Consider the following 14313-nt stretch of genomic DNA (forward strand, 5'->3'; position numbering starts at 1 on the left):
ACACATACACACACAACACAACACACACATACACGTATATGTCAATTCCAAAAAATATATCTCCAGCCCTGACTTCACTACCAATCTCCAGACTACATATTCAGCTGCCAAATGAAGATCTCCACACAGACATTAATAGACAACTCAAACAAAGTGTCAAAACTCAGCTCCTGAGGTTCCCCCGGAAATGTGTTACCAACAGTCTCCTCAACCAAACGGATGGCAACACTACCCTTGCAGTCACTCAAACCAAAAGCCAGTGGGGATCTCTCTTTCTGTACTTTCCCATATACACAAACATCCCAATCCAGTTTGTCCTGCCTCTGCAAACCTATTTCCCACCATTCCTCACCACAGGCCTCTCTTTCATTTGTTTTGTTTTCTTTGAGCCTAATATGTCTTCACCATTATGTGGTCAAGCATTCCAGACACTATCACACCTTTATTCCTCGTGTGTCTGTCTGGTTTTGTTTTTTAAGAATGGGCCCTTCCGGAGCCCTCTGCTGCCTGCTCCAGCCTGGACCAACCACTAGGCCTGTTGCCCATCTGTTATCTTGGGGTTCCCCTCACCATCACTGTGCAGATTTCTGCCCCTTCTATATGGGACCCCCAGTGAGCTGAACTCCATGACTCTCTCTTCCTTGATTTTTTTCTTGATTTTTCTAGAGCACAGCTTTAAGCAATTTCTGGGGGGAAAAGTACGGTACATGGGAGTGAAAATTTTTTATTGAGACTTACCTCTGAAAATGTCTTCATTCTATTTTCCTATTTAATTTGTCTGGGCCTGAAGATTCTGGGTTGCAAATTATTTTTATTTAAAATATTTAAGGCATAATTTCATTGTTTTCTAGCTCCCAAAGTTTCTATTGAGAAGTCCAGTGCCATTCTCATTCCCAATACTTTTTATATGACCTACTGGAATTGTTACAATTATTCTCCAGAAGTCAAAATCATCCCCTTTTTGTCATTCCTCTTTCTAAAAACAAAGAGATTTCTTCTACTTTAGGATCCAACTGTTTTATTGATTTATTTATTTTAAAAATAGAAATTTTAATTTCCAAAAGCTCCTTCTTGTTGACTGATTGTTCTGTTATTGCAGCATTCTGGTTTTGTTGCATAGATATAATGTCTCGTCCTATCTCTGTAAGAATATTGGAACAGTGTCCTTCAAGTCATTTTCTGCTCTATTTCCTCCAACTTCATTTTAAATTCGTATTATTTGTTTTGCTTGCTTTCTTTTTTTTTTTTAACATTTAAAAAAAATATTTATTTATTTATTTAAGAGACAGAGTCTCACTCTGTTGCCCAGGCTGGAGTGCAGTGGCTCAATTACAATGCACTGCAGCCTTGAACTGCTGGGCTCAAGCAATCCTCTTGCCTTAGCCTCCCAAAGTGCTAGGATTACAGACATGAGCCACTGCTCCAGGCCCTTTCTTTCATGCTGGAGTCTGTCCTCAATGTCTGGTCATTCTTTGTGTTCATTCATGTTAAAGAATGAGATATTAAAATGCTGATTGGAGACAGATTGGTTGGCTTCACTGCAGGGCAATCTGGTGCCCAGCCAGTGTTTTCATTGAGGATTACTGAATGTCACCATCTGGGATTTTCTGTGAGGTGGTTCACATTCTCTGAAGAAGAATCTTCCAGTTTCCTATCTGATGGCTTTCTGGTGCTGAAGATGGGAGAGAGACTGTAGATCTTACTGTTCAATGTGTAGGCTTTCATGTAATCTCCCCTGTTTCCAAGGGGTACCTCACTGTCACTCTCCTCTATACTTGCTATTCTCAATTCCATAACCTCCCTGGTTCAAATTCTCTAGAAAAATATTTTCTCATCTCTGGCAAAGGCACAAGGGGCACTCACCTGCCTCTCTAGTGTAGGGTGGGAATCTCTATATCCACATACTCCTTCAACAGACTTCCAAACACTCTCCACTCCAGCCCCTTCCCCGCCCTGCCTTCCTCAGCTTATCACATCTCCAGTCCCTGAGCCTTTTTGGGATTCTATCAGGAAAACCACTGGCTTCTTCCGTTTCCTCCCTCTCCAGGACAGCGTGACTTCTCTCCGCTCTGATATGTCATCTGCCATTTCTCCATCCAACTTCTGTCTTTATATTGTGGTTCCTAGTCACAGATGTTCTCTAGTTTCTTCAAAAAATGGGGTTCCCCTGATTGTTTTAACGTGATTTCAAAGGAGAAAAAAATTGTCTTTATCATCTGAAAACTAAGTTAATTTTATATGCTAATCATTCATATTGCTCCTTAATTATGCCATGAGGAAAGCACAGTTTAATTTGATTTGAATCCTCCATAACTCCTGGAGAGCATTAAGCAGAGGACATGTTTGTACAATATAAATGCACTCAGAGTTTAATCAGCATTAAATAATTAAACAGATTTTCTCATTGGCAAAAATTGTAAGGTGCTTACTTCAGTAGAGACATTCTAAGCTTCCAGTTGTTTAAAGGGCCTTGAAAGTTCTAGTTCCAAATCAGGCAACATAATCACAGAACAAGAGGGCAGAACGGGACCGGTTGGGACAAGAAGCATTCTGCTCATGCCCAGGGCAGAGGCAAAAGGAGGTAGATTTTATCTCTCGCAGGTTTGACAGTTCAAGTACCTCAGTGAAACTTCAACAGCTGGGTGACTCCAGTGATCAGTACAACGATTTACTTTCATTCTGTTTGTCTAATATCCATTCATTTAGCCAGCAGTAAACTGTTGTGGACATTTATCCTGAGTCCCATGAGGCAACCTGCTCTTTTTGCTTCATTTCAGGAATGGCAGAAAAATAGCCATGGCCTTCGTTGCTAGTAACTCAGCCTAGTACCTTGGAGCTAGGAGAATCTGACTGGCCTGATGTATGAAGGTCTACATGGTAACACTACGAATGCCTAATTACCGGTGTTCACATAGTCAGTGGGTTATCTGCAGTCTTTCCCCATTCAAGGCTATATCAGTTAGCTAATGGCACAATAATAGAATAGAATAACACCCCAAACACAGTGGCTTGAAATGCCATCATGTATCTTCCTGGGATACATAACCTCTGTTGGTCAGCTAGGGAGCAGCTGATCTAGAATGGGTTTGACTGGAGCAGCTCTGCTTCACCGTGCAGTCAGCGAGGTTGGTTCTGCTCCAGGTGTTTCATCCTTCTGCTGGGACTGGCAGGCTAGCCAGGGCATGCCATTCTCATGGTTATGGCAAAGACATGGGAGAGCAAGCCCAATGGTACACGCACACTTCCAGCCTCTGCTTGTGTCACCTCTACTAACATCCCATGGGCTAAGGCAAATCAAATAACCAAGTCCAGAGTGAAGGGACGAGGAAGTACAACTGGCTACAGTGGGAGGGCACAGCAAAGTTACCAGACAAAGGATGTGGATGTGTAACGACAGTCCTATAACTGGAGAGAAGTGGGGCTATAAAGAGTTGGGAATAATCCAGTCTACTTATCCAGTGCTCTTTCAGGTCACTTTCCACCACCGTCTACCCAATCCATGACAGCTGAAGAACTTAACTCCTCAATACAAATTTAGTTAAAACATATAACTGGAAGAATAAATCTGATACTCTCAAAGTCTGCATTCAAAAACAGCCTCTTAAAAAAATTCCCCACCTCGGGGCTGGGTGCGGTGGCTCACGCCTGTAATCCCAGCACTTTGGGAGGCTGAGGCAGGCGGATCACGAGGTCAGGTGATCGAGACCATCCTGGCTAACACGGTGAAACTCCAACTCTACTAAAAGTACAAAAAATTAGCCAGGCGTGGTGGTGGGCACCTGTAGTCCCAGCTACTTCCGAGGCTGAGGCAGGAGAATGGCGTGAACCCGGGAGGTGGAGCTTGCAGTGAGCCGAGATCCCACCACTACACTCCAGCCTGAGCAACAGTACAAGACTCCGTCTCAAAAAAAAAAAAATCGCCACCTCACCATTTATCTCTAACAGAAAGGATTACTATGAGAATGTATATGTTGATTCGAATTTTTTTAATGATGACCCCAATCAATAATTCATTCAGACCTTTCTATTAATATTTCTGGTCACCAAAAGCAGATAGAGCTATATGGGAAAAAGCAAAAGAGTTCACTCGGAGAAAATACATCCGTTACACAGAGCAATGTCTTCAAGTCATACTTCATTTTGTGTCCTTACACTAGAAGTGCAAATATGAAAAATCAGACTTTTGCATCAGCTTCTGAACTCCTTCATCCAATTGCTGGGGAAGGAAACTAGTTAAAAGCAGGGCAATGCATGGGACAAAGGCATTGTAGAAGGCTCAGAAAACAAAACAAACCAAAAAATAAGTGAAAAGGAGACTGAGAGGGTATAAACAAGTCTTGGTTTCTTCAAGTTCAGTATATCCAGCAAAAATAGAACCAAATATCTCTATTACTTCCATTACAAGATAAACCTTTTACTTCTTTACCCCAATTGTATCAAAGGCTGGACCATTCATAAAGCTCTGAGGGGGGAACAAAGCATTTGTTGCCTGAGAACAAAGTTTTTTGTTTTTGCTTTGTTGTGTTTACTTGGTTATGAGCGATATCAGAACAAAATGTCTTCATCTAGTTTAGCACTTTTTCCCATATACCCTTAAGAACACCAAGACTGAAATAACATCTGAGAGTCCCAGAAGTATTTTGAGCTGAGAGCATAACAAAAGCTCTGCTATGCTACATAAAATGGAGCTGAGATTCACAGATAATAACAATAATGCATTTCTGCTTCATGCTTTTTCATCTTGATAGGTCTGAATTTCCCACTCTCCACTTCAGAACCACTTTGCTGCAACTCCCTCCTCCAAGCCAAGAGCCACCATCTCTCAGATCAGAAGGTTGTAATGTTTCATGGTCGAAGAAACAAGAAGAAATAAACATAGTTCATTACAAAACACAATTCTCATACTATACCTGAAACAAACTTCCTCCTTCATTTTTCACAAAGAAATGTTGCATTTAATTTAATGTGCATTCAAGGCTGAGAAATCAGGTACCAATTAATGAGTGCTTTGCCACGTATCTTAAGTTTATTGCCCGTGGTTGATATTCCAAATCATGAAATCTTTCAATTAATATTCATAATAAAAATACACCAAAAGTCTCCATTTTTAAATGGAGACTTCTCATTCCACCAAGGATTCTAGAATTCACTCTGAGTTACTGCTAATGTACTTTATCCTAGGAATCAACAAGCGGAAAACAGATACCTTTAAGGAAAGGAGTTTCTTGTCTAAGGCACGAGCGAGTTCCAACATCATTGCACATGGCACAGCTGAATCAGTGGCTCCTACAAACACTCTGTTGTCCCAATGGGAAAAATACTTGGAGTCGTAGTGGCAGGCGAGGACCAAGTGTCGTTTAGCAGTGGGATTGAGGGTGCTGATGATATTTGAGAAAGACCGGTACCCATAGGGCGTCTGACTCAAGAAGGTGTCTATTTCCAAGACCCAGTCAGCCTGAAGCCTCTGAATTCGCTGCATGATGTGCTGATCAAAACAAAAACCAAAAATTTAGATCTAAACAAACAGCTTTCATTTGTTAACTGTGATTCTAAAACTTTAAGTAGTGCCTTTCAAATTAAAATTGCAATACACGCTTATTGTATTAACAGCAATATTATTGCAATTAGTAATTGCTTTGTATTGTTATCATAATTAATAGCATTTGTGCTGTTTTAAGGAGAAGCTAATCCTCTTGCCTCTCCCCTAAACTTCCCCTTACTAATCAATCTCAACCAGTTGTTAATATTAACCAAGGTTAACAGTTTGATGCAGATCTTTCGACATATCTTCTCCTTGCTTATGCAAACCTACAGTAGCACACAAACACATATATTTGGCAGAGGGGCATATGTTTTTATAGGAAAAGAATCCTACTTTTCACATTACTCTCCCCTTGTTTTTCTCATTTAACAATATATTATGGACATGTCTATGAGTCAGGAGATAGAGATGCAGTTTGGTAATAGTAAAGTACACTTTTAGTATTTCTAGGAGGCTACAAAGGCATGTTTGAATACTTAAGTAAACCAGCATCCTACAGGTCTCTATCTCTAAGCTCTTCAAAGACAAGAACTGCAAATGGTAGCTCTTTCTGTCCCAAGTGCATAACATATGTCCAAGTCCAGCAAATGCTTTATATGTAGTGAACACGAATAAAAGATACTGATGCTCACCTGCTAAGGATAATGTAGAAAGCTCCCATAGCTAGGGGGTGGTTGGGGTTATTTCAGATCTCTGCTCACTCTAAGAATTAGTAAGCAACCCTGAACCACAATAACATATCAAGCAGCTTTCCCTCTGCACCCAAGGCAGGTCGAGACGTGCTGCAAATGCTGGCAAATAAAAAAGAGAATCTCTTTCCCCATCTCTGCTAGCCACCTTGAGTCTTATAAGGCAACATAGTGATTTACAGAAGAAAGCAACAGGTGGGGAAAGTAGCATCACTTCAGGAACTAGAAGTATCTTTTTAAAGAACAGATAGAATTTGTGATGTGAGAAGTTATAGGTGAGTTCATTGCTGGTTCATTTGCCTTTTCCCATCCTTATTTTATCTTGGCTTCACTTTCCTATGTTCCTTGTTTTTTTTGTTTGTTTGTTTGTTTTGTTTTGTTTTGTTTATTTTGTTGTTGTTGTTTTTTAACAGGGCTTCACTCAGTCATCCAGGCTGAAGTGCAATGGCGCACTCTCAGCTCACCGCAACCTCCGCCTCCTGGGTTCAAGCAATTCTCCTGCCTCAGCCTACTGAGTAGCTGGAATAACAGACACATGCCACCATGCCTGATTAACTTTTGTATTTTTTTTTTTTTTCTGTAGAGATGGAGTTTTGTCATATTACCCAGGCTGGTCTCAAACTCCCGGGCTCAAGTGATCCATTCGCCTCCGCCTCCCAAAGAGCTAGGATTATAGACATGAACCACCATGCCCAGGCTGTTCCTTTTGGTTGTTTTTTTTTTTTTCCCCAAATATCATATACATCATTGTAAATTGCCTTAAATCATTTTTATAAAAAGTCAAACAACAAACTAATATCAAAATAACTGACGATTTGTCCCTCAATTAACATCTAACCAAAAACCAACATTTCAGATCTAAACAGTTCAGATCTAGACAGTTTAGATCTGGGATGGACCTTAAGATGATAAATGAATAACTGGAAATGAATGTGAAGGCTTTTTTTTTTTCCCCCTCCTCCAAAGAAATACAGGATTTTCTATCCTAGCCAAGTCCCATGTGGCCTGTGCTCACTAATGCGACATGACACGTAGGCAAGAGCCTCAAAAAAACTGTGACAGGAAGCTCCCAAGGAAAGGGGAATTTAAATAGCGGGACGACACTGATCCTACCGTCAGTCTTGCAAAAGCCAACTAAACAAATGATTCCCCAGCTCGAGACTCCTAGCTTTTAATAGTGGGTGGACTTTGTCCTAAAGAGCATTGTGTATGCAGTACCTTACCTTTTCTATTGCAAATTTACATGCTGTCTTATCACCTCATCAAAAGAAATGTTTAGAACCTTTTTTGAAATCAGCATTCATAACTCTCCACAATTTGTAGTACTGTGCTTTGCTCATAGTAGGCTATCAGTAAATATGGGTTCATCCTAACAGTAAATATGAATTGATTTAATGAGACTATATAAAACTACATGATACAAAGCATTAATAGTTTGAATAGAGAGAAATCACTATGCATCTAACATGAGTTTTTCTGCAGACTATGAAAATGAGTTATCCCTAGACTATAAAAAAAAAAAAAAAATTCCATAAAATGGGTCATTTAAAAAAAAAAAAAGCATATACTCCAGAACATCTGGTATCCAGATGATGAAATGCTCCATAAAATGGCTTCTTCAACACCAGTTGCAGATTGCAAGCTTACAAAATGAATTGGAATTTTTAAAAATATATCTGTTAGCATTAATCAGAAGTCGCACACAAACTTATTTCTCAACTTGTTACCAGGTCTTGATCATAATTTCTGATGACCTTGTTGACACTAAAGTCCATAAGAGAATCAGCAAATATTCTCAAAAGAGTTTTTCCTGAAGCAACTTTTTTATTTTTTTGAGACGGAGTCTCACTCTGTTGCCAGGCTGGAGTGCAGCGGGGCAATCTTGGCTCACTGCAACTTCCAACTCCCTGGTTCAAGCAATTCTCCTGCCTTAGCCTCCCGAGAAGCTGGGATCACAGACACGTGCCACCACGCCCAGCTAATTTTTGTATTTTTGGTAGAGATAAGGTTTCACCATGTTGGCCAGGATGGTCTCGATCTCTTGACCTCATGATCTGCCTGCCTCAGCCTCCCAAAGTGCTGGGATTACAGGCATGAGCCACTACACCTGGCCCTGCAACTTTTTTGTTCAGTGTAAGTATTTTTTGTTTATCTTAGCAGCTAAGATAAATCATCTTTATAAACAATCAAATTGGCTGCATAATCTAATTAGTTCACAAATATCCCTTGTTGTTTTGTTTTTGGCTTTCAGACTTAGTCTACAAGTCCCCACCAGAAGTCTCTAGGGGAACTCCCCAAACTACCACTGCTATCGTACAAATACCCCTAAGCAGGGAGTACGTGGCTGTGGCAGGGAATCTAAAGCAGTTGCGCTTCCCCAATACCAAAGCAGCAAAGGGCTGGGCCCTCCAGGGGAGTTAAAAAGCAATTCAGAATATAGATCACACTTTGGGTTGCTATACATCTATGTTTTAAAATGGAGAGGAGAGAAAAAAAGAGAAAGAGAAAGAGTGAGAGAGATGGAGACAGGGATAAAGCAGAGATGGATGGAGACTGAGTAGAGAAAGAAAAAAAATACAAAGATGAAGATATGAGCACGAGAGAGAGGCTATTACAAAATAGTCTACTTCCAAAGAGTGGTAGGGGGATTTATTCTAGGTTAACACTAGTGAATGATCCTGGGTTTCATTTAATTAAACGTAAATTCTAGTTTCCAGGTTCTGAGCAACAATGACATCAGTAGACTGGATTTGTTTGGAGGAAGCTGATTTTCCAGTGTTTGCGCTAAGTCTGCAAACACATCGTCATCAGGATGCTGACTTCTGCCCCCCAAAGACTCAGGTACCTCTTTCCTCTTGAGTGCACCATATATGAGTCCCTCAGGCTCCTCCTCTTAGGGGGCTGGACTGAGGGTGCACCTGGGATCTATGTATCTGATGATATTCAGTTTCAGTGGCTCAGATGTGCTGTGCATCTGTGGGGGATTTTACCCCCTGAAGTTTCTAGTTTGCCTCTTTTAGACAAAGGATATTGCTTGCCCATTTGTGAGACTTTATGATCCTAATTTTTAAATTTATTATTTCTATCTTATAAATCAATGAAATAGCCCCAAATATATTATCTTCAAATTATTTATTTTACAAATAACTCATCTCCTCAAAATAAAATTTCCTAATAATCCAATAGGCAGCTTTGGGGTCATCAATCAGAGACCAGGAAAACACATAATGTGGGACAGGTTTCCCCCAAAATATTCTCTTTCTGTATAAGAGAATCCATAGTAATGCACATCTTTACTGATAACTACGAAAGTTAATTCACAAACCAATTTTATATCAAGTTTACCCTTTTTTAATATTTGAGGATCTTCTCTAGTTATTTCCTTGAAACTCTAAATTATAAAACATCTCATCTAGTGTTCAAAAAGTCCTCAGGAGAAAAAAAAACAAGTTCAATCATTTTTGTTTCAATTCAGTTCTACATGAAAGGATCTAATCTTAGTCAAATTAAGGCCATTCGTGTAGTTCCCTCATAATTACTCTGTCATCTACCTCACTTTCAAAATGAGAATTCCTTTGTCTTCCACAGCGTAGAAGATAGGTCTCTAAAAATTAATGGTAATTTTCTTCTCAAAAAATTCTAAAATGGAATCTAAGTGAGATATCTAACATAGCCATCAGCCAGACCATGCACAGGCAGCCCAGCAGTAGTTCCCAACACATTCTAAAATACTGTCTATAAATTTCTCATTTGCCTCCACCCCCATATGATAGAAGAGAATGTTACTGAAACTTTAGGAACACTTTTAAATGAATATGTATCTTTTTAATCACAACAGTATCTATGTATATTATTTATGCTATATACTGTCTTCTGTTGAAGCTGAAGATCAACTAGCAATGTTTATTGTGTTCATGGATTTCCAGAGCCTGCAGGCGAGGAACCTCAGGCCTGAAGTATGCATATCATTTCTGGGTATATACAGTGCTCTGGGCAAATGATATGGGGAAATAAAAGAGGTTGAGTTGAATGGGAAGAGTAAGCATCAGAGACCTCGATTTTTTCTAACAAGGAACTGAGGCTTTTGGAAAATGCCAGTTAAGTGCCCTGACCTTCTTTCAAGAAAGTGCTTGAGAGATAAGGCCCAGGCAATATTGTTAAAGTGGATGGTATGTGCCTTACTGTCCAACTTGGGCATAAGAAGATCGAGAGCTGGAGACATTTGAGGGCACGAAGCACAGAACTGATTTCTCCCAGCTCTCCAGTGATAAGATAGAGATATCAAGCAGATTCTGGCCTCATCACTGGTACAAGTATAACCTTGAGCAAGTTAATTCATATACCTCAACCTCAGATCTTTTTAAATTCCTAACATTGAGATAATAATAGCATCCACACACTGTTGTGAAGGCTGAACGAGATGATCTATGCAAAGAATTCAGTAAAGTGCCTGACCCAGAAACACTGCTCAGTGAAAGTCAGCCATCATCGCTATTATTCTTCTCTCTCCCTAAAGGTTAGACAGAACTAAGGTGCCTGCAGGTTGTCTACTGTCTAATTCCTTGGGAGAAGCCAGAGCTATTCAGATGGAAGACAAGAGGCTAATGGGGAGACAGACACATGGATATCTAGGCTAGCCTGAGGGGCAGAGGCTACCCACTGGGTAGAAAGGAAGAGCCCAGCCCGGCTCGGTGGCTCACGCCTGTAATCCCAGCACTTTGGGAGGCTGACAGGCAGATCACGAGGTCAGGAAATAGAGACCATCCTGGGAAACGTGGTGAAACCCCGTCTCTACTAAAAATACAAAAATTAGCCAGGCGTGGTGGTGTGCTCCTGTAGTCCCAGCTACTGGGGAGGCTGAGGCCGGAGAATGCCTTGAACCCAGAAGGCGGAGGTTGCAGGGAACCGAGATCGTGCCACTGCACTCCAGCCTGGGCGACAGAGCGAGACTCTGAAATCGAAAGGAAGAGCTCAAGAGCTGGGCACCTGGGACTTGCAGTTCTCACTCTGGGCACAGCAGTGGGTGCCAAGGTCTTTTGCCTGAGGAGTTTCAGAAGAGGATGTGAAAGGCCAGTCCCATTCCTTCCCAAGTGGCCCCTTAAAAAGGGGTAGTTTGAAAAAAACAGATATTCAGAGGTGAGGTTTCAGATTGCTTAGGAAGACCGACATTAAAGAGGCAAAGAGACATCCAAGGTCTGGCCCAGCTTATTCTACCCTCCACGATGGTGGTAAAATCAGTGGGTCTTGAAATCAGTTTAGTGGGTTATGACTAGCATTTTTTTAAGAACCAATAAAATAGAACTGACAATATCGCAGTAAAATGCAAGTATAAATAAGAGTATTTTTCATGGAAGTTTTGTTTCAGTTAAATATACTAGTACGTTTGTGGGTATAAAATGTAAAATCCATTTTTTTTACTTTCTGTCAGAGTCAGAAGTTTGAGAAGCACTGCCCTGGAGAAATGTAGCTTATCACCAGCCTTAACTCTCCCTCCAGGGAGAATACAATTTCCCTAAGGCAAGTGATGGCCTGATAGTACAATGATACTCTTGGCCCAGAACCTTCAAGCAAGGACTCCCTAAGGCTGTTGCTGTTCATTGCTTAGGATTCAAGAAAACTTGTTTGGGAGACTACAGGTGTGTAACTGAATGGTTAAGAGTTAAGGACTGTGTAATGTTGTACCCCAAATAGAGACTTCACACATAAACTATTGACATTAACATGTACCACTTAGTATTCAGAACAGACACGTACTCTCAGTCGTTTGATTTTTCTTGGTTGACTATTTGGTGAATAAGGAGATGACAGATCTGAATATTAGACACCTCAGAACTTCAGCCATAACACTATCCCCCATGGGAAAGCAAAGTATTCACACAACCTTGAGGTTTATGTCCCATGTTCTCACCTGACGAGCAGCGTAACTTCCAGGGGATCCCGGGTATCGCTCTATCAGCAACGGCTGTAAGTCATTTCGCCACATTTCAGAGATACTGGTGCCTTCTGCAATTTGCCGAAGAGCCGATGAATTCAAAATGGCTGGTTGGTGATAATTCTGAGGATTCAATGAAATCATTTAACTGGCTATCATTTCATAATATGTTTAAGACTCTGACATGTTTGCAATTAATTGCTTAAAACTTCAAAATAAGGGAGAACTTTGTGTCAAATTAGGTAAATTAAACTACTCAACTTTAAAATTGGGCTCTTAGGGCCAGGCACGGTGGCTCAAACCTGTAATGCCAGCACTTTGGGAAGCTGAGGCAAGAGGACTGCTTGAGCCCAGGAGTTTGAGACCAGCTCTAGCAACATAATGAGACCTTGTCTCTACAAAAAATGAAAAAATTAACTGGGTGTGGTGACCCATGGTGTGTGCCCGTTGTTCCAGCTACTCAGGAGGCTGAGGTGGGAGGATTGCTTGAGCCCAGGAGGTCGAGGTTGCAGTGAGCTGTGTTACTGAGCCCTCCAGCTGAGCAACAGGAGACCCTGCCTCAATAAAAAATTTAAAAATAATTTTAAAACCCAACTGTTAGCCTAAGTAAATCTTACACAGTTTAGAGTAGGAGTAGTCAGGGAAGACTTTATAGATGAGCCACAAATTAAGGGGTCCCCAAATTTTAATAGGATTTTAATAGCAAGCCTAATTCAAAATTTTATAATGATTACATGTTGAAATTGTAAATTTTTGATATATTAGGTTAAATGAAGTATATTATTAAAATTAATTTTACCCTTTTTCCACTTTTTTAATGTGGCTACTAGAAAAATTAAAATTACATATGTTTCTTTCATAATCTTTTTTTTTTTTAAGCTGGGGTTTCTCTCTGTCACCCAGGCTGGAGTGCAGTGGTGCAATCTGGCTCACTGCAACCTCCACCTCCCAGGCTCAATCAATCTTCCCACCTCAGTCTCCTGAGTAGCTAAGTCATTATTTCTTTTTATTATTTTATTTTAGATGGAGTTTCATTCTTGTTGCCCAGGCTGGAGTACAATGGCATGATCTTGGCTCACTGCAACCTCTGCCTCCTGGGTTCAATCAATTCTCCTGTCTCAGCCTCCTGAGTAGCTGGGATTACAGGTGCATGCCACCACGCCCAGCTAATTTTTGTATTTTTAGTAGAGCGGGGTTTCATCATATTGGTCAGCCTGGTCTCGAACTCCTGACCTCAGGTGATCCACCCGCCTCGGCCTCCCAAAGTGCTGGGATTACAGGCGTGAGCCACCATACCTGGCCCTGAGTCATTATTTCTATTAGACAGTGCCAACTCAGATGATTGTTGCAATTCCTTTCAGCCTGAGATTGGTGAGTCTACAGCCAACTAAATAGTAAACGTTTTAACTTCAATTAAAATTATTTTTAAATTCCATTAAAGTTCACATAACATTCAAATTTGTATTTTGATGACTTCACACATACCGTATATTCTTATGATACTGGTAATGATGAACCATTCATTCATTATATGTTTATCAGGCACCTAATAATGGAATGTGTTACTCCTCCTCAACAGGAAGAGAATAATTGATCCGATGACTCCTTCCCTAAGGGGAAGGATGAGGATGACATAAGAATATTGAATTATTTGGAAGGCAAAACAGAAGTTAGGGGAGGCCTAGTTTATAGTTCCTTTCAGGACCAGCGTTAGTTGAATATGTTTAAGTAGTCAGGCAAGTATTTTCATTCCATGTGATCCAGTCCATGTGACTGGTGTGAAACTGGACTTCAGATAATGCTTATTGCCTAATTACTTATACTCATCTACACTCTGAGATGGCTGTTTACTCTCCAGTACTTACCATGCAAAGAGGCTATAGGATCAGACAGACCCTCTCAACTCAGCACCCCACCACCTACTAGCTGTAACTCTTTCCAGGTTACTAAACCTCAATAAGGCTCAATTTCCTCATCTGTAAAACAGAGGTAATAACACCTGAATCCTAGCGTAACTGGAATTAAGTGAACTAACATATGTAAACTGCCATAGTAAATATTCAATGTATTAGTTATTATTTCCTTCTATCAAACACTAAAGAGCCATAGAATGAATTTTAAAGTTGGAAAAGCCACTTAGAGATGCTCTA

At 40.5% G+C, this 14313-nt stretch overlaps 1 protein-coding gene across 1 annotated transcript in view; it reads right to left on the reverse strand.

The window, feature by feature from the left end:
* The window catches only part of QPCT (glutaminyl-peptide cyclotransferase), a 20940-nt gene extending 8633 nt beyond the window's left edge, over positions 1–12307 (reverse strand). Inside the window, exons 1-2 of the mRNA XM_011967645.1 lie at positions 12140–12307; positions 5207–5485 (exon numbers count right to left, since the gene is read on the reverse strand). Coding sequence (XP_011823035.1) covers positions 5207–5485; positions 12140–12307 — 447 coding nt within the window. The remainder of the gene's footprint in view (positions 1–5206; positions 5486–12139) is intronic.
* Between the last annotated feature and the right edge of the window lie 2006 nt (positions 12308–14313).

This window comes from Mandrillus leucophaeus, unplaced genomic scaffold (assembly GCF_000951045.1).
Source record: "Mandrillus leucophaeus isolate KB7577 unplaced genomic scaffold, Mleu.le_1.0 Scaffold805, whole genome shotgun sequence".
NCBI classification, from domain to species: domain Eukaryota; kingdom Metazoa; phylum Chordata; class Mammalia; order Primates; family Cercopithecidae; genus Mandrillus; species Mandrillus leucophaeus.